Source organism: Athene cunicularia, assembly GCF_003259725.1.
Source record: "Athene cunicularia isolate RWA chromosome 5 unlocalized genomic scaffold, athCun1 chr5_part3, whole genome shotgun sequence".
Lineage (NCBI taxonomy): Eukaryota > Metazoa > Chordata > Aves > Strigiformes > Strigidae > Athene > Athene cunicularia.
Window position 1 is genome coordinate 1,922,265 of NW_020799103.1, and position 19,570 is coordinate 1,941,834.

Sequence of the window (19,570 nt, forward strand, 5' to 3'; positions counted from 1 at the left end):
CCCCCCCCCAATTTATTCACACTTTCCTTGGGTCCCTCCTCTAGGCCGACCTACCTATCTATATATCGCCTGTATGGGCTTCAGGGGATGATGGAACTGCCGTGATCTGTTACCTTCCCCCACCGATCTGCACTGAGGAGACAATAACTGGGCAGCTGCCCTTCCTCTGGAGCTCTGTCCGTGTTCACACGAGGTACAACCATTACCGGTTTTACACGGTAGCATGTACCCAGCACCCAGAGCTCTAGTCCAGCCCTGTGGTGCTCTGGTACCGTCACCTGTCTGTCCCTGCCTGGCACAGAAGAAAAACCAAAGAAGGCTGTAATACAGTTTAGCTAGACAAGCTGACCTGTCTGCTCTCTCTACGTTCATCCTAAAACTGATTCCTGATTTAAATTTCAACTCTTATTTTTAGGGTCGTACAGCCCTGTAGGTTATCTAGAGTCTGTGTAATCTGCAGTCTATTTAGGAATATAATTAGTGGATGTGGCTTTCATTCCATAACACTCCAGCAGAACTACCATGTCCCACATTGTTGGCAACTCCAGTGTACTGAAGTGTCACAGTTGTTAAGATGACACTTGAGGCCTTTGCACTCCTCATGTGGGGAGAATAAAATGATACCAAGCTCTGACTGCATTCAGATCTAAAGACAACATTTGTCTTTTCTAAGATACTCCCTGTAGCATCATAATTAAATACAGACAGAGCTTGACTTCCCTATCAGCTGGAAGAAGTGTAGAACTCCAGGCAATAAGTATATCGAAGCAAACTGGAATTAGTGGTGAGTTTGGGAGGAAAAAGAGAAGCAGCAGATCTCTGCCCAGACTTTTCAATGTTTATTTGTTGTTCTTTGTGCACAGTGGGATGCCAGTTTGGTGACACAGTAGATATTCTGGAGCAGTCCCACTGTGAAGATCAATCACCATGTATGGGGTTTTCTTGAGGAAGAGAAGGGAGGTGATTCTCCCCCTCTACTGCGCTCTTGTGAGATCCCCCCTGCAGTGCTGTGTCCAGCTCTGGGGACCCCCAACATAAGAAGGACATGGACCTGTTTGAGTGGGTCCAGAGGAGGCCATGAAGATGGTCGGGGCCTAGAGCACGTCCCTTGTGAGGGCAGACTGAGAGAGTTGTGGGGGGGTCAGCTGGAGAAGAGAAGGTTCTGGGGAGACCTTACGGCAGCCTTCCAGTACTGAAAGGGCTACAGGAAAGCTGGGGAGGATCTCTATCAGGGAGTGTAGTGATAGGATGAGGGGTAACAGTTTTAAACTGAAAGAGGGTAGATTTAGATTAGATCTAAGTAAGAAATTCTTCCCTGTGAGGGGGGTGAGGCCCTGGCACAGGCTGCCCAGAGAAGCTGTGGCTGCCCCCTCCCTGGAAGGGCTCAAGGCCAGGTTGGACGGGGCTTTGGGCAACCTGGGCTGGGGGAAGGTGGCCCTGCCCAGGGCAGAGGGGTTGGGACTAGAAGATCTTTAAGGTCCCTTCCAACCCAAACCATTCTATGATTCTGTGACTCGCAGTCTCATAAAATGCTGTTCTAAGCCACTGTTGGACCAAACCTCCCAGGGAAAACGTGCAGGTAGGAGGCACATGAATCTATATCCTACTGATGAGTATATTCACCTCGAGCAGGGGTTCTGATTTAATCTCTGTTGGAGGAAGTTGACAAATTTGCTACCAGATTTCAGAGACTGGAACTCTACAGCCAATGCTTTTTGTGTGCTTCTTATATATCTCACAAAGAATCCTTCTCTTTCAGGGACACAGAAGTAATCGAAAGATTCAGTGAGCGTACACCTCTGGACTTGCCTGATGCATTAGCTGCTTTGACTGCTTCAGGTAGGGATTATTGGATAGTCAAGTTGTACACCTTATGTTCCTTGGGGAGAGGAGGGAAAGGAGGCAAGACAGCAAGGATCTGTGTCTTTGCTATAGTGAAATGCCCCATAAAAGACAGAATCTTTGCTACAATATACAGCAAAACATGAATCTGTTAAACGAATTCTCTTCCTCATCCTTTAACAATAACCACAGAGATAAACCACACAGTTCTAGAAATCCACCAGCAGAACAATGACGGCCAAGCAGCACGCACAAAAGCTGTTAGAATGCGCTAACTAGGCGAGGAGTCAGATGTTATGTGCTGTTCAACAGTGAGCTGAGCAATATCAGACTGCAGTATTTACAGCAGCCAAAGCAGAAGCAGCTAAGAAAGCCAAATCACTAGCAGTTAAATCACCAGCAGTAGGTTTTACTTTCAGATCTTACAATTTGTCTAGTTTTTATTAGAGTTCTTGTGATTTTTGGCTTTGTCACTTTTTCATGGGTTTTCATGGGTTTGGTTTTTTTTTTTCACATGGTACTGTTTTACTTCCCCTGAGGAATTTTTTTTTTTCTAACGGGCATTACCTTAGCACTAATTCATGTGCCACTGTGTTGTCCTTAGTCCTTCTGAAGACTCATACTGTACGTGGGCAAAGCAAATTTTAGCCATAAATGAGAGTACAGAGCATAGTTTGTCTGTGCTCATATTTCTAGCCAGTGTTCAGTGGTGCATCGTCTTGTATCTGACCCTGAACCCCTTTGTAAGCAACAAGTATTTTTTGAAGTGTGTAGGAAGTTTAAATATTTGTGTAAGAATCTTTCATCTACTGGATAGCTGAAGATTAGAAAGGACAAGCTGTTTAAATAACAGAAGTCTTTGTTTAGATGTAAAGGCAACAGTTTATGAATTTGGCAGTTGAAGATTATATAGCTTCTGCATGTGTGTCAGTATTGTAAGGGGACATAAATAGGGGACATAAAAATGTGCTAGGTAAACACCTTTTGTTTAACCATCAATGAGATTTTGTGTGCATAAACACAAAAGGAAAAATAAAAATTGCTATCATCGTTATTTTTGCATTTATATTGCTGTAATAAAATAAAATGTCTTAATAATCTTGCCCCAAATGCTAGATTAAATCAGAAGAGTTACAGGCCAGTCAGTTATTATGCTTTAAAATAATGTCCAAGATTTTTGGTCCACTTTATTTGTAATACATAAGTGAGACATAGGTACAAAAATGCAACTTTATTTCTTTACGTTAGCACAGATGTCTGATAAAAGAATAAATAGAAAGTGCACTTTAAGGCCTCGATTCTACAAATAGAGGAGTGGTATGGAACCCTTGCCTGTGTGTGGGGTGCACCAAACTGCACAGGCAGACCATCTGCTTGCAGCATCGGGGCCTTTACATTACTAAAAGTATAGCCAAGATTATGAACTACAGTTCACTAGTTACAAGTACCTTTCTAGCCTCCAGCAGATTGTATTTATATTTGTAACGATTCATGAGGTTTTTTACTAGGTTCCCCAAGGCATGCTAGACATCAAACAAACAAATAAGGAGCAATATGGGAACATACATACAAACACTTTGGCTTAGAGCAGCAACTCTTCTAGGTTTGAGCTCTGGCAATGGCCAGTTTGGAGGCACTCACCATTATTCCTACTGAGAAAATGTTCTTATTAATCAGAAATGATTGAGAGTCCTAAGCACGTGTGTGCATATGCCTTTCAAAATAATTTTGTATTTACTGCTTTTTAAAATTATCATTATAATTTTTTTTTTCCATCCATATTTATGTCTGATTCTCTCTGAGTCCTGCTAAGAGTTTGAATGTACTACAGCTAATGGTTCCTCTCCCAGGTTATTTCTGCATGTTAATGTTTCTCATTTTGGGGACTGTCAAACTGAGATCCCAATTCTACAAAAAAATCACACTGGTCTCACAAACAAAAACTACTTACACATGAGGCCTAACACAACATGCAGAAATTCAGAGATAGTTTACACAGAAAACAAGAGACAAAAAATATATATTGCAAGACTTTTGTTTCAGCTGCAATTGTCTGGTACAGAGTCATTTCCCAGTTCTATAGTTAGGGCTGGGCTTAGATACGTGCTACCATCTCTGCTCCCACTGTTTCTGCAGCTAATTACAGGTTATCTTCTTTTGGAGGAAGGGAAGGTAATCAAACCTTCCCTGCATTTCGGTATTTTGCAAAATTTCCTTCTTCTATTTCATACAGAATTTGTTTTAATTTCATCTCATTGTACTTTAATCTTAAGATTTGCCTTCCTACTTTAAATTTTATGTTTGCACTCTTTAATCCTAAATTATTATCATGCGGTTTTTGCTGTGTAATTAATGTTCATCTGATTTTAGACCTTCTTCAGAAAATAAATGTGGATTTAAATTTACATATTTTCATTAGTACAAAGTTAAGTAGTTAGTACAAAGTTAATTAGTACAAAATTTAACCCTAGGCAAAATGGTGCCCTATTCTGGAGACAGGTTCTACTGCATTTATTCATTGTTAGTTAACAGTAGGCCTAGTGTTACATGCAAATGCTGTCCCTGTAAGAGTAGTAGAACTGGTCTTAAATTATTTTTCAACTTTCTTACTGTTTTGGGTTTCTTTTTATGCTGGAAATTTATAAGATATATTAACCATTTAAAAGATACCCAGAAATTAGCAGCAATGGTCATGCGTGGACTGTAAATATATTTTATTATTTGATTGTGAAATGTCTAACTGGATGGGGCTACAATTTTGAATGAACCTTCAATCCTTATTGCAGTTTGAATAAATAATAATAAAATGCCCTACTTGATCAATGATATACAGACATGTGCTTACTTGGACAGACATAACGCCCTGGCTTTTTTCATTATGGCTTTGTTTTAAAGAGTACATCCATGTAAGCCTTGTCCAGGTCGATGGACTTCTTTTGCACTGCTGCCCGCAAATGCTCAGGGAGCAGCCTCTGACTTCTGATCTCACCCAGAACAATATCATCCTTGTTTCGAGGCCTCTGGGTCCTAGCATCCTCGAGAGCAGTATGCACATCCTGCAGCTTCATCTGGAGCCAGTCCTGTCTCTCCACGGTGTGTCGATGCTCTCCAAGGTTATGCATTAATTGCATCTCACTCACCGATCTTTTCCTGCATGAAAGCAAAACAGAGGAAGAGATTTCATTGTGGCCCTTCTTGAATTCTAGATCTTCACTCAAAAACCCAGGTTTGGGAACTTTTGTGAGGTATCACAATACAGAGCCATAGAACCTACCTTTCTAATTTGTAAGGGACAGAATGACATCTGGAGAAGAGATGGATTTGTTATTGGTAGTGGATATATTAGCAAAAAGGTGTCAAAAGTGGGAAGTAGTCCAGTTCTGTGACAATATTGTTTGACTATGTATTCATCATTTATTTTAGCTGTTGTAGGTGATCTTATACCATAATAGGTAACGGATTAATAAAATTATGGAGTTTATTCAGTGATAGCTTTCAGTGAACACTACAGCTAAGGAAGCATGATTTCCTGTGGATTTGTGTCTCAGTGATGGTTGATGTTAGTACCTAAGTGCAAATTCCAGCTACATTCTCACGCAATAAAAAAGATGCTCTCCTTTGTAGACCACCCCTCCCAAAGTCTAATAAGAGATGCAGCTTACCAAAGGATATTCCTGAGAGAACACTTCCATGGTTTTTCTCCTTCTATGCAGCTGCCTATTTTCAAAAATGTGTAAGAACTCAGAGTATCTGAGATCTCTACAGCTATATCTAGTGGACAGAATTTGGCCAGTGTTCAAAAGCAGGGACAGAAAGACTCACATACAGATACAGACAAACCAACCACATTCTCAAGAACAGCTAAAGTCATCCTCCAAACTTTGGAAGCATATAATAATGTACTTACATCATTGGTCTTCCATCAGAGTTTGTAAAAAAGCATATGGCATATAAAATGATTGCAGTCCAGGCCAGATTTTTTATAGAAGTCATTTTGTCTGCAAAGATAGAAATGAATATAGGTGTAAAACTGTATTTCAAGTATCTTCTGTTAATTCTGAAGAAGAAAAGTTGAAAAGACATCAGAGAAGTGATCTTGAAAAATATTTGTTTGTGAAATGGTTTAGAGCAAGGAGTGCAAATGAAGAATTTAGTTCTAATACTAATTTTGGGAGCTACTTACTGTTCCTTTTTAGGCAAGTCTAAGAACTTTGGTCAGCCTTAGTTGCCCTGCATCATCATCATATAGGTACCCATCTCTTGGATAATTGGATGAAAACCACCATGTTCTTGCTATACTATTATCATTATTATCATTATCATTATTGTTGTTGTTATTGATAATAACATTACTATTATTAAAAATAGTTTATATGTTCCAAGTATATGGAAATACTCATCTATAGCTATACAAGTGAAAAGTTTTGTTCTTTTATCCATTTCTTTTACATATTCTTTAAAATGAAGAGACTGACACTTTTCTTGACAATTTTGCATAGTGGCATAACTACTGAGTTATGTAATTCCCCATTCAATATATAACAGAAATCAGAATTGAACCCTTCATTTTTTTTTTCAGTGATAATCCTGCATTGTCAGTTTGAATTCTACTCTGCTTTGTACATCAGCAGCAAAACTGCCACTTAGGTTATATTTGAAAAATATTTGTTACTGATGATGCTACAACAGGCAGAAATGACACAGTCCAAATATCAGTTTCCAGTTTGGATTTTCAGTATTGGCAGCCAGAAAAGACATCTTTTTGTTAAAGCTTAAGAAATGTCATACGGAGTAACTGAAACTTAAGAAATATAAAATTCCTCAGTGCCATTTTTGCAATGTTTTCTGCAGCTTTACTCTAGGTCAGCAAAGCATTTATTACATGGTATCTTACATGATAGTATGAATGTAGTCCTAGCAGTCCATCTAACCCAATATTTTGAATTCAGGAGTTGGATTCACTTCAAGATATTTCTAACTCACCATCTCAGATTTTTTCATTTCACAAATTTGGTTTGGATATAATGAAACAGTTTGATCTTACTAATATTCACTTTATTTTTAAGGTAGTCTGAAAAGAAGCTAATTAAGAAATAAATAAAGAATCAATGATAAAATTTTCTAAATAAGTCTTCCAGAGAGCTTGGAAATAAAATAGAGTATACTTACCAGATAGTATCTTAAACAGATTTCTGGTTTGGGTATGTCGGCAGATGACTGTCTCTTGATGTCAAGTATATTTAAAGACCACTGAATTGGTTTAGTGGACCCCTTAAATGTAACTTTAAAATAGAGCTTCTAAGTAACTTAGAAGCCCTTTTATTGTCTCAGTTGATGTCACTCTCAACACACACCCTCCTGACCCTCATGTACCCACCCTCGGATGCTTTTGTTAATTTGGCATTTACAGGGAAAAGAAAGGTTTCAGCAAAAAGAAAGTATCCTGGGTAGCTGTAAAGAAGTTTGACTTTTAATTTCAGATTCCCTAATATTCATAGATTTGTGCCCAAGATAACATGATCTCTGGAACTGTTGGATGAATTTGCAAAGAAAACTTTGTGTTGGTAAATGCAGACAGGTAAAGCAAATTAGGCAGTGAGGTTAGTGATCTACAAATGCAAGATTAAAAGGAATATTCTAAAGCTGACATCTAAAATACTTATGGGAAATAAGAATAGTCACTTCAGGTCAGATACTAGGTTTCTTTGAGAAAGAATATGCTGGAAAGGAGAAGCCCCAAGATGACAGAGGATCTTGTTTTTAATGAGAAGCTGGTGGTAGTGAGAAGTTGCTAAAATACAGAGTTAGACCTTCACTGTTCTGTTATAGCTATACCTATGAATATCCTTGAATCTCTCAAATGCACTAGATAAAATAAGAGGTTTTTGAAGAGGCTGTGATATAAATTAGGACTTCATAAGTTTTGGAAAAGAAATATAGAACTCTTCGCCTACATTCTAAGAAGTGAAAAGTGTAAATCATCAATACTTTCCCATATGTATGAAGAAAGATTATTTTTGGCTGCAAGATATTTTTCCTACATTAGATGCGTCTAAATTCCAGCATATTTCTCCAGGAAAAAAGAAAAAAAAGTTTACAGCTGCACATCTTAACACACCATTTGGAAGTTATTATTGCTTTTAACATGAATGATTTTCAGTTACTCTATATACCTGTTGTATTTCACAAAGAGGTAAAAAAGATATTTTATAATATTGATTTACATAGATGGTATTCTGATGGGGAAAGGAAGGGAAGAACCAGAAAGTCTAAAAGGTTCTAAAGAGATCACATGGTTCCCTCAGTAAATAGTAAACTGAGAAGTAAAGAAATAATCCACTTAAGTTCAAGAAAACAGGATGGAGATGGCTTCTAACATGATACTGTCAGTTGTCGATAACCTTCCACGTAGGCAAAAAGAAAGCACGCGGAGGTTTATGGGGTGATAGGTTTTGTTAGGAGATTAGGATGCTAACCTGAAGGCTTTAGTGACTACAAATGTACGATGGACATGACACGCCAGGAAGCGATTTGAAAAATGCCTACACAGTTGATAAAGAAAGGCTCAATTTTTTCTATTTTACCATAACAAACACATGCAAAACCTTTAACACAAAGCCCCAGGCAGTATTGTTACGGAGGCCTGGCATACATACGGAACCTCTGGCATGACAACAAAGCCTTAACTGAAGGGTGAGCATTAGAAAATCTAGTGTCTGTATACAAAAAAATCATGCTTTCATATAAACCAGCAGCAACTGATAGCAAAAATTGGCAATAAGCCATTACTTACAAAATGAGTGTTAGCAGACTTGGATGGCCAACATTATTCTTCTAGTTGCAGCTGCACCCCTCACAACACACGTGTAAATCTGGAAGAGACCCCAGGCTGGAGCTCTGAATAAAACTGAGACAGAGGAAACACCAGAGTATGATGTTGTAATTGAAAATACTTAATTAATTTCAGAAAACTTATAGTATGTTAGTGCAGATGTCCTTAAACAAGATGTAATTTTAGCTGACATTTGCTGCATGCCTAGTCTTTAAAGCAACTCTGAAATCGGATTTCTTACTCATTGTAATTTTTATTCAAAGGTACTAAATAAGTTGTACTTAAAATCTCAAACAAATATGGTGAAACTTGATACTTTAAAAATAGTCATATGTGAAAAAATACACAAATTTTCAGTTTGCCTCAGATGACTGAAGATACAAAAATAATAAAAATATATGTACTCCACTATTTGTAAACCAATAGAGCCTGTGATGGTAATTAAAGAAACTTTAAATTACAGCTTAAAATTCTCATAGATTTATCTGTATATGCAGAAAAAATAATTTAGTTGATTTGGATTATTATCTGTAATATCCAGAAATTATGTTATTTGAAAATACAGCTGCTAATAATTTATCCCATGTCATCTGTGTTTGCTAAACTTGGCATATCAAATGTGGGAATGACAGATAATGGACCAAATGAATGTAGTTCTTTTACAAAATACTGTAATTGTGTACATTTTTGTTTGGACACAGCATATTTACTGTGTAACAATGAGCTGAAAATAGTATTGAGGTCTTCTAATGCTTCAGAAAGATGAAGATTCAAATTTTTCTCTTTCATAAGTATCCCTTTCAAAAATTAAGATCTCTTTTGGGCACTACTTAATGGAAGAGTAGAAACCAGAAATCCAGGACTAACTGCTGAAATGCTGTTCAGTAGGAAGCATAAAACTACCCAAATTTATAGACACTACAGTGAAAAAGAGGTATATAAACTCTCATGACAGAAAGAAAAATAAAATATTATCTCCTTAATGAAAAGGCATTTCATGACCCTTTGTAGGTATAAGACTGTATATAAACACAATGGCAAAATATGGGTGAAAAAACCCTCAATTTTTTTAGGAAACTTCTACCAGTGAGGGTACATTTCTAGTGCCTGCAAATGAGGACTGACCTACAGGAGACAATTTTTTCCTCTCTTGGAGTGAGAGGAGGGAAAACAGAGTGGATTCTGAGTTTCCATATTCTGTAAAGAGCAGGCTGTGAATGATCCAATGCAGCAGGTAACCACTAGATAGAGCAGTCAAGAAACTATAAACCATTAAATGTTTCAGGTATCTACCAGACAAGGGCAACCAATTCAGAAACTGATTGCAAACTATTGGTGTATATTTTGCATTATCAGTACTGAACTTTCTTTTCCTTTGGAAGAGGAAGAAGTGAGAGCAGGTAACTTTATGAGACTTGGGCTGAAATACAATAATGCTTAGAAGATTGTAGTTCAAATGTGTGGTTGTTTCTCCATGTGTGCCAGTGAATTGTCTCAGGCTAGATCTATGCTTGAACTGAGTGTTCTCTTTTATCACCATCTAAAACCACAGAATGTTATACTGGAAATGAGACGATATAGCAATATACTTCAGAGTTTATTACAGTAATGGCTTCTCGATGCCATGAGGCATTATAGATGTCAAACAAGGGCATGGCACCTTTGAAGATAAGACCTGACCTTCCCCAACCTTCCCGTATAGATTGTACAGATACTTGAATCAACTGTGCATGAAAAAATCTCTGTGTTGCTTTGTTTGCAGGTGGCATGTCACTTATGTTGAATTTGTGCCACTGAATGTAATCAGACTCCAGGGTTGAGAACAAGCAGAAAGCAATTAGTCAGATTTTACAGCCAGGTAAGTGAACAATGGCCATATTCTAAAAATTCTGAATTCTTTATAATCTACGGCATATAATCTTTTCATTCTGTCAGGGAAAAATATTATACTGCATCTTGAAATTAAACACATCCTGAGGTATGTTACTGGAATATGATCAGAGGACACAAAGCTTTCTAGAATTATACTCTTAAGCAACTAAAGCATATTTTCACAAATCAATTATTGTAATCTGGTATATTAATACTCCTACAGAATTCTTCATCCTCTAAATTGAAGGCTTAAATACTGCAGTCAGATTATTTCTGTGCTATTCACAAAAGTGAACTTTTTCCACTTTGCTTGTTCCAGTGGGTAGTTCCAGATAAAATGCTTTCTAACTGCAACAATGACTGAGAGAATATTAGTAGATCATTGAGCAAGGGAACAAAGTAATTTGTGACACACTGGATGATTGGTGAGGCAACCTTTCTAAATGTGTCCAAGGAATGTTTCTGCCTTGACACAATGAAAAGCCAAAGTGACAGTCAGTAAACTCTTGAGGACTTCATTTGATTGACAAGATTTGTGGCTTTTCAAATACCACAGCAGCATGTTTGGTAATTTATGTAAGCAATGTTGGGTATCTTCAGGTGTTTTTTGGGTTCTTGCAGCTAGATGAAGCTTCGACCACATGCCAGTTTCCAATTAGATAAAAAAGAGCAGAGACTTATATGAAAATCAAAAGATGGCCTATAACAGTTTTAGTTTTGTCCAATCTGCTTTATACAATGTTTTTTTAGCAGCTACTGGCAAATGTAAATTTGAAAATAATGGCTCACAGTGGTTGTGAACCTCCCTGATTTCTTTCTGAGGAAAGTATATACTGATGAGGTTTGTTTCCAGGTTACGCACATCTAGGCAAAGACAGATTAAATGCAAACATCACTGGGTAAAAGATCAGAGAGAAAACAGAAGCTGGTAGAGTCTAGTCCCAGTCACCTGACTTTAAGTACACTTGCTTACCTAGGGAGATAAAGTGGACTCTGTAATGATAATTGTGATCCATATTATTTCTAGAGTTTTCACAGATGCAGTGAAACATATACAATGTCGGAATGGACAACCCCTTTTGCTCTCAATGTAATTTAGCTATGTTATCTAACAGAGCTATCCAGTTTATCATGGAATTTCTCTATTGACCTATCATGGACACACCAGGCTTTGATGATATGATCATGAATGTATGAGTGTTTGCTCTCTGCATGCCACCCTATACCATGGCTGCATAGAATTTCACATAGCATTACATGGCTGTTTTGAAGCCTAAATGGAGACCCCTGCTTACCTCATCTCTCTCTCATGAGAAGAATCTGAAGCTTGGTGAAACAGCCCAGAGCAGCCTGGAGGAATGCTAAAATGGCTGTTAAGGAAAGTCATTAAGATGAGGTACCTCTTAGTCTCTAGAGAGACATATTTCAGCGGTCAGTAACAAAGATGCTATTCTGCATCATGAACAATGCGAAAAGCCATGGTTAGTTTCAACATACATCTTGGGACATTTTAAAAGTATTGTTAGTGAATTGTAAGCTAAATATGTAAGTATTTATAGACTGGTGTGTGAAAGTGTAGGTTTTACTTTGGATTTAAAAGTTCTGGTAAATTATTTTAGTCAGTAATTACTTAAGATATTAGCCCTCGTGACACTGAAATGCCATGCTGTCAATGCTTTGCTAAACTCATTGCTATAAGGAACAATATAATACTTTATGACTTTTTCGGTAGATAAGAACCTGGTGCAGTACTCAAAACGGCTGTTGGATCATTGGATTTTGGGGATCAATACCACATTCAATTATGCATATGCATATTCACACAGATATAGAGGCCAGAGGGTTTACTGGCCTGTTACTGGCTCTAAAAACCTTGCACAGGGTTGAGTTCCCTTGTAATGACACGCAATGTGGTTGGAGCTCTAATGAGGGCTTATGTTCTTTTTTGTCATCCTTGAAACCGACGTGGCATCCCTGACAAGCCACACAAGGAGACTGGTTTTGAGAGCACAAGTAATCCCAGAGGGAAATTCATCTACCACTGAAACAGGGGTGAGTCTAAAATCCACCTCCCCCCTCTTTCCAGTCTGAAACACCTCACTCAAGACTTCAGGATTCAGGAAGCCTCTTTTCAGCATACATCTGCACACACAGGCACATACATGCACATTCTATAAAATCATCATTTTAAAAGCTATTAAGACATCTACTAAAAAAGGTTTGAGTAATTAAAGATCAGTGTCCACTTGATCCTGCAAGTGGGAGGTAGGGAACAGCAGATATCTACAAGTATCAGGTTTGACCTAACAAAACCATCATAAGAATGAATGTGCTAGCTCTGCATAAAATGGCCATGAAGCCTCAGGATGATACAGGATGGAACAATGAAGGTCTGCATGTTTTATGCAGGTAGCCACATATTTTTCTATCCTTTCTACTGAAAAGACATTTCAAGTTCATATTCCCATATTTTTTTCTGCAGATGAGCAGATAGCATCCGAGTAAGCAATCTGGAGCTTGATGAAATCTCATGGGAATGACATGTACAATTTACAAATGAATGATGACATTTCAGACCTTTCTTTCAATCCAGTGAACGTCCTGAAAAAATCTTAGTCCATAGTCAGCTGAAACACTTGAAAACATAGAGAACTAGCAAAAATCATTGTCTTGCTTGGGTTTTGAAAGAAAATATTGTGCTAGATTCTATGCAAACATGCAAGAAGACACAGACCCTTTAATAATGGTGTTACTAAGGACAAAAAATGTATTTGATATGAAGCTTTACATTATTTGAGATATTAATTACAGCAAATACAATGTTTTACGTTATATATTAAAGACCTTGTCCCAGAAATAAAGGTCTTTAAATGAAAACTTTTAGGTACAAGACTTATTGAAGATTAACTCAGTAGTTTAACATTTTGACCTGAAGTTTCCGCTATATATTCTCTTAATATATTTGTACATATATTTATACTATTTTCTAAAGGGATAATACTTTTTCCTACTTTATTTAATCCATCCTTTTCACTAAATTATAAGACATACTATTAATAGTTGTCAAAATCAAATTCTTGGATTAGTAATTTTCTTTTACAGAATTCAAATGACATTTTGAATACATGCATTTTATTTGCATTATATGTATATTTTAAATCTTTCTATGTTGACCAGTAATTTTCTCAAAACTCATTTTTCTTCTTAGACCATCCTGACATGTCAGTACTAACATGAAATTCTTATAGTACTTCTCATAATGTAGTTCATCAAGAAGTCTAGCACCTTATATGTATTTTGAGCATCAGTCACTTCCTGTTGTGCTTTTTTACTTCATGCTTTTCTCTGGCTGGATTTGAGAATGTATAGTCTACAAGAAAATGCACTTTATGGTAAGATGTATGGGTATCGGTGCTTAACAGTTATTTGCTTTTGTTTCTTTGTTTCTCTATGTTTCAGTCCCTATGTTGAGCCACTGAGATTCAAAAGGAGAAAAAATTGGTTCTGCAGATCATCACCCTGGCCTTTTCTACTATGATCTTCAGTAGAAGAGAGCATTATTATTATTAACTGTAGTGGTGATTTCAGTGAACTAGAATATACTAGTCAGTATGTCTCTTTTAGATCTTCCTTGCTGACATGCGTATTTCTCCTCTCTCACAAAGCTATACAGACTATCTCAATTTAAAATTATTCTTGTTAAACTGTTTAGCTCTCTGCTTAGCCTCTGCTGAAAATCTATTCCTAGGCTGTGTCTGTTTTTCCACATGAAATCCAGATTTTTCATCTTAATTTTCTAGGCTTTTTGTAAAAGTCCTAGATCCCCACTTTTGTCCACTGCACATTCTCATTTTAATCTATGCAGTTTGGGCTAGGGTATGAACAAATCAAAATTTACTTAGCTTGCACTGTGCATGAATGACAATACACAATGTTGAGTAGTGAAGGACCGAACCCTATATTTCTGCCCTCATTTTCTGCTACCCTTTGTTTTACATTGTGATCTCCCTATCTCATCCGATAGACTACTGAAAGTAAGAATTAACCAATTCTGCCTAAGCAAGTCACTTCATTTTCCATGCTTCATAGTCCTTATTAAAATGGTCATCCCTATAGAATCCTGTCCCCAACTTGACTTTTTTCTGTGGTAACCCCTATGTTAGGAACAGGCTTTTTCTCCGTTAGCCAGATAACTTTCCTCCTCTTATCTCCTTTGCCCTTTTCTTACCGCCCACTACCAAAACAACTGACTATTTTTCAATTTTAAAGAAAAAATAAAAATGACTATATATATATACAAATATTTATATATTAAAAAGCAGAATCTTTAAGAAGCAGCCCAAACCCAGTATCCTAACAAACTGTTCCTTCCCTTCCTGTAAGTTGTACAATTCTGCATGACCTCAAAACTGTGAACTCTTTGAGTGTGGACTGTATTTTTTTCATTAATTATTATGCACAGTTATCATCCTGCAGCAGTAACAATGGCATTTGCAGTTTTACAGTGAGCCTACAAACGCATCTTAGAAGGGAGAGAATCATGTAAAAGCAGGATTCTGAGCCATCATCCCTAGCAGCCTTGTGAAATTAAAGAATGGAGTAATTTAGGCAATTACTGCATTAGTTTTCTCCAGATTGATGCCCCTTTTCCTCTCTCAGACACTGGGAAACTCCTTTAAAAGGGGTCTCTGCATAGCTCTGTAATACAAATGACCTGAAAAACACAGGCATGGTCAGAAGCTGACAGGAAACGGGGCATGCTAATGTGCAAACAGATGCTGAGGCAATAGTAGCATCCTAGACCCCCAAATCTCTTTGTATCTGAGAGATCTATAAACATTTGTGAGACTATAAATTTACTAAGGTGCACAGAGGAGATGGCTTGAGCTAACCATTTTTGTTCCATGCTAGCATCTGTGCTGTAACTATAGGAACAGACTCTATAAATAGCCCAACCCAGTTACCTTTTTCAGAACTTCAGGGATGGCTAATCCCGAAAATAGATGAATTACATAACTCTGTTCTCTAAACATACTCGTTCACTCTGCAGATTGGGTTCTTTAGACACCACTGTAATATTAGTGCATCCCTCTAGCTTATGTTCAGTACTCACTGGAGCAATTGTTGAGGATGAGGCTAATTTTCAGCATCTGAGGATTTGGACTTTGGCTGCAGATATTTGTCAAAGTGCATTTCAAAAGAAGAGCATGTCTGAAATATCAGACTGTAACACTGATTCTAAAGTTAAATCAGGTAGGGTCAAAAAGGCTGATTTTGACACACCAGGCTGGATGCCCATGGCTGAGGGGAAGCAAACACTCAAACAGAATTGTGCACATTTGCAAGACTGTCCTTGAACTTCAGGTTACAACAGAAGCCAGAGAAGTGTTTCTTCCTCTGGAAAACAATAGCATTTAAGAAGCACGGTATACTAAAGGAAAGATCTCCTTCTGGAGCTCTGAAATCTGCCCTTAAAGGAGCAACTGTACACAAACCCGGACCCAGTGTATTGTAAGTGGAAGTGACATCCTTGGATCCAATGCTAACTCTTCAAAACTCTTAAGGGCCTTCTACAGTGAAATTGTGTATAGGAAATATCTGCAAACATAATACCACAGGAGTCCTTGATGCATCCAATGTCCAGTTACTGCCTTCTCAAGCTGAACCATCACATATGTCACTGCTACAGCGGCCTACCAGCCTAATAATGTAAAGAGAGGACATTGCATTGGAATGAGCACATCTGAAGACACACACGCTCAACTATGACCTCATCACATTAAGGATATACTTAGAGGAATAGTATCCTCCCAGGAAAGAGTGCTCTACAGCTGTGTTATCACTAATGCCTGAGCAGGTCTCCTGCTTATGGTAATTCTCACAGCACCTTTGAGGGAAGAGTTACTTCATGCATTTTACAGATGAACGAACAGAAATAGGAAAAACTATGTCGACGAATCTCTGAGCTGAAATCTGCCTAGAACGATAGGAAATATCACCAGAAGCCCCCTGCATCACTGCGTGCAAGTGGAGATATGTTCCCAGAAATGTGGTGGACACTGTAAGGTGATGTTTGCAGAGACTGAAAGCTGAACTTGTTTGGTATGTGAAGTCCTGCATTCCAGGCAGCAGTGCAGACCACAGGGCTGCCAGTCTATTACTGCTCTATTATGTAATGTTTACAAGCTCTTTGCCACAAGTGATCTAACACCTGCAAAAGGCACATACTTCCCACTCCACTGGGGTTGCAATCTTGTTTTTTCATCCCTGTATTGATCTGCACAGAGGAATTATATAAAATCTGCAAAAAAAAGCTTCTTAGGTGTTACTAGATTTTCACTCTATGTGTGTGTCATGTTTTGGACTCTTCAGACACATTTATTTTCTTTCCATCCGCCTTCACTGTTTTATCCATCTCTCTTCTGGTTCTCTCCTGGGGTTTTATTCCTAATTTATAATCAGTTATATGGCATGCTACCTACTGTATTTCTGAAGAAATATGAAAACATATTGTTCTGCTTAATTTTCTGCTCTGTTCTTTTGAAGCATGAAGTAAAAGCTCTTTGCAAAAACACGAACACTGAATGGCATGATTTTCATTCTTTGGATTTCTGGGGAGCCTCACACCGACAGCTGTTATTGCTGGTGCCAATCCCACCTCCGTGTAATAAAACACTTCTCTGTATTATCTCACTGCACAAGTATGATAAATACTTTGTCACAGGCATTTGCTTACATCCTAGTCCTTCTGTGATGGTGGAACACAGGTGTTAACAAGTACTCAGCTTCTGTGGCTGCATTGTAAAGAGCATTAGACTAACCAGGTGATGATATCACATCAATATTCTACATTTCCAAAGAAATAGCTTGCAGTTTTATTTTTTGAGTACAGACCATGAAACAATATGAAGAGCTTTTCAGATCTCTCAATGTTCAGAAGAGATTGCTGTCCATGCTTTTAAAAGAAGAGGCTTTGCCCTATCTCCTGTTTCACAGAATCATGTAGATTCTCAGAGATTCCGTGGTCCAACTGCCTGCTCAAAGCAGGGTCCACAATGAATTCAGACCAGGTTGCTCAAGGCTTTATCCAGTTGCATCTTGAAAATCTGCAAGGACAAAGATCCCAGAAGCTCTCTGGGCAACCTGTTTAATTACCTTTAAGGGGAAACTTTTATCCTTAGTCAGAACCTGACACATTTCAATTTGTGGCTATTGTTTTGCCTTCTCTCTCAACACACTTTGGTAAAAAGGTGCAGATTCTTGGTAATCTCCTCTTCGGTACTGAAAGGCTGTTATTAGGCCCTCCTAAACCTTTTCCAGGCTGAATAAGCTTTTCTCAACTTCTCTTCGTAGGGCAACTGCTTCAAGTCTCTGACCATCGTGGTGTCCTCTGCTGGATCATCTTTTCCATACTGGTGGCCCCAAAACTGGACACAGTATGTCCATATGTCTCAATTCTTTGAATATGCTAATAAAGTAAGAGATAAAGAAGACAAAATGCACCTTGAGTATGACCCAATTTCTGTATTCCTAAGAATATCACAAGTCAAGAGATATCATCCACTGGAGCATGAGTTTCCCACAAAGATTTTGTCCCCTCACTTTCTATTTTCATCAGAAAAAGAATCCAGATACCAAAAAATTACTTATGTGAAAGGAAAGACTACTCATGCATTTAAAATTTTTTTAAAATCAGTGTGTTCGACTACAAGTTAGCTTTGGCAGGTTTCTTAGAAAATTATTGCCTCTCACAGAGTTTCAGTAAGCACTGGCAAAGCATTCAAATACAAAAGCTTTTGCAAACACTTAACAATAAGTGTTCTATTATAATTAAAACTATACCATTAGTCATGAATATTTGTAATCAAGGGTGGATCTGCTGAGATGGATCACAAAGGTCATTCTTTGCTTAGCATGCTTTTTCCTTGGCTCATGTTATCATTACATCTGTACAACAAATTGATTTCTTCAGATATCTTTCTTAGAACCAGCAAAAACAAATCAAAGGTACAAAATCTTATGTGGGAGGAGGTGTCATTTGAACTTCTCATACTGTCTAAATCATACATGCAGCAAGAAGCCATGCTTTATAATGCTTTCCTGTTCACTCACTGTATGCACACAGAGTATATATTCAATACTTTTGTCTCCTGACCAAAAAGAGCTTTCAAGAGTTCAGTGGCAGTGGCCTCCTTCAGTGTAAATTCGATGGACCAAATTTTCTTAAGTGGCCCCTGGAACCAGACTGCCAGGATATTTCTTTTATTTTCATTGGTACAGTTTCACAAGCACAGAACCTCATGGACATTTCCTCAGAGAGCACCGCTCTTACAAGTCTCATGTTCTTGCTGGGGAAACTCCCTTCACTTGTGCCAGTGATCCTAAAATGAGAATTTGCCCTACAGATCAAATGCCCTAGCTTCCAGCTTTCCTTTCTGAGAGGCAACTGGACATTCAGTGGCAAAGAACGTTCTTTTACCATGGTAAAGGTAGGGATGCACAGCAGGAACCCTAGTTTCAGTGAAGTCAATTTTGTATTAAATTCTGATGTCAGTTTATTGACATCATCAGTGGACTTACATATTATTCAAAACCATGCAAGTTTAAATTTAAAAAAAGGCCTGTAAATTGCACCCCTGTAGAGCTGGTGAAATTTTAGGGAGGCCATGGGTTTCTAAGAGACTTCCTCCAACTTCTAGCATAGGGATAAGTTTTGGAATTCAGGGTTTAACTGATGTTTGACCTGGGGACCTTCTTTTCTATTGCTGTTTCCTGTGCTGACATGCTCAATAAAAGATTCAAGTGTCCCGTGTACCACCAGCAAGGATAGGGGGTTACTTGCTGGGGAAATGAGAAAAAATTGGAAAGAAGCTTGGGTTAAAATTGCTTATTATCTTTACATGGATATTCTTCAGTTCTTGCATATATTAGAAAGCTGAGCAAGGTCACTTTGTGTATCAGGGCCTAATTAGTATGCTAGCACACATGTATTTTCCAGACATGCTAGGTTGTAAAATACCTATA

At 37.9% G+C, this 19,570-nt stretch overlaps 1 protein-coding gene and 1 long non-coding RNA gene across 3 annotated transcripts in view; one reads left to right on the plus strand and one right to left on the minus strand.

Annotated features, from left to right (window-relative positions):
• Positions 1 to 17,137, plus strand: part of LOC113481332 — a 658,441-nt gene extending 641,304 nt beyond the window's left edge. The window contains exons 2-4 of one of the 2 annotated variants that reach the window (XR_003398655.1): positions 1,760 to 1,839; positions 10,437 to 10,532; positions 14,006 to 17,137. This is a non-coding gene — a long non-coding RNA (uncharacterized LOC113481332). Of the gene's footprint in view, positions 1 to 1,686; positions 1,840 to 10,436; positions 10,533 to 14,005 lie in introns of those variants that run through there. The other variant, XR_003398654.1, reaches the window with a different exon arrangement.
• Positions 4,719 to 5,835, minus strand: PTH (parathyroid hormone). Its single transcript, XM_026850872.1, has 2 exons — positions 5,750 to 5,835; positions 4,719 to 4,992 (listed from the first exon to the last, which is right to left on the minus strand). Exons 1-2 carry the CDS (start codon positions 5,833 to 5,835, stop codon positions 4,719 to 4,721), a joined length of 360 nt encoding a protein of 119 aa, XP_026706673.1.
• Positions 17,138 to 19,570: the final 2,433 nt, after the last annotated feature.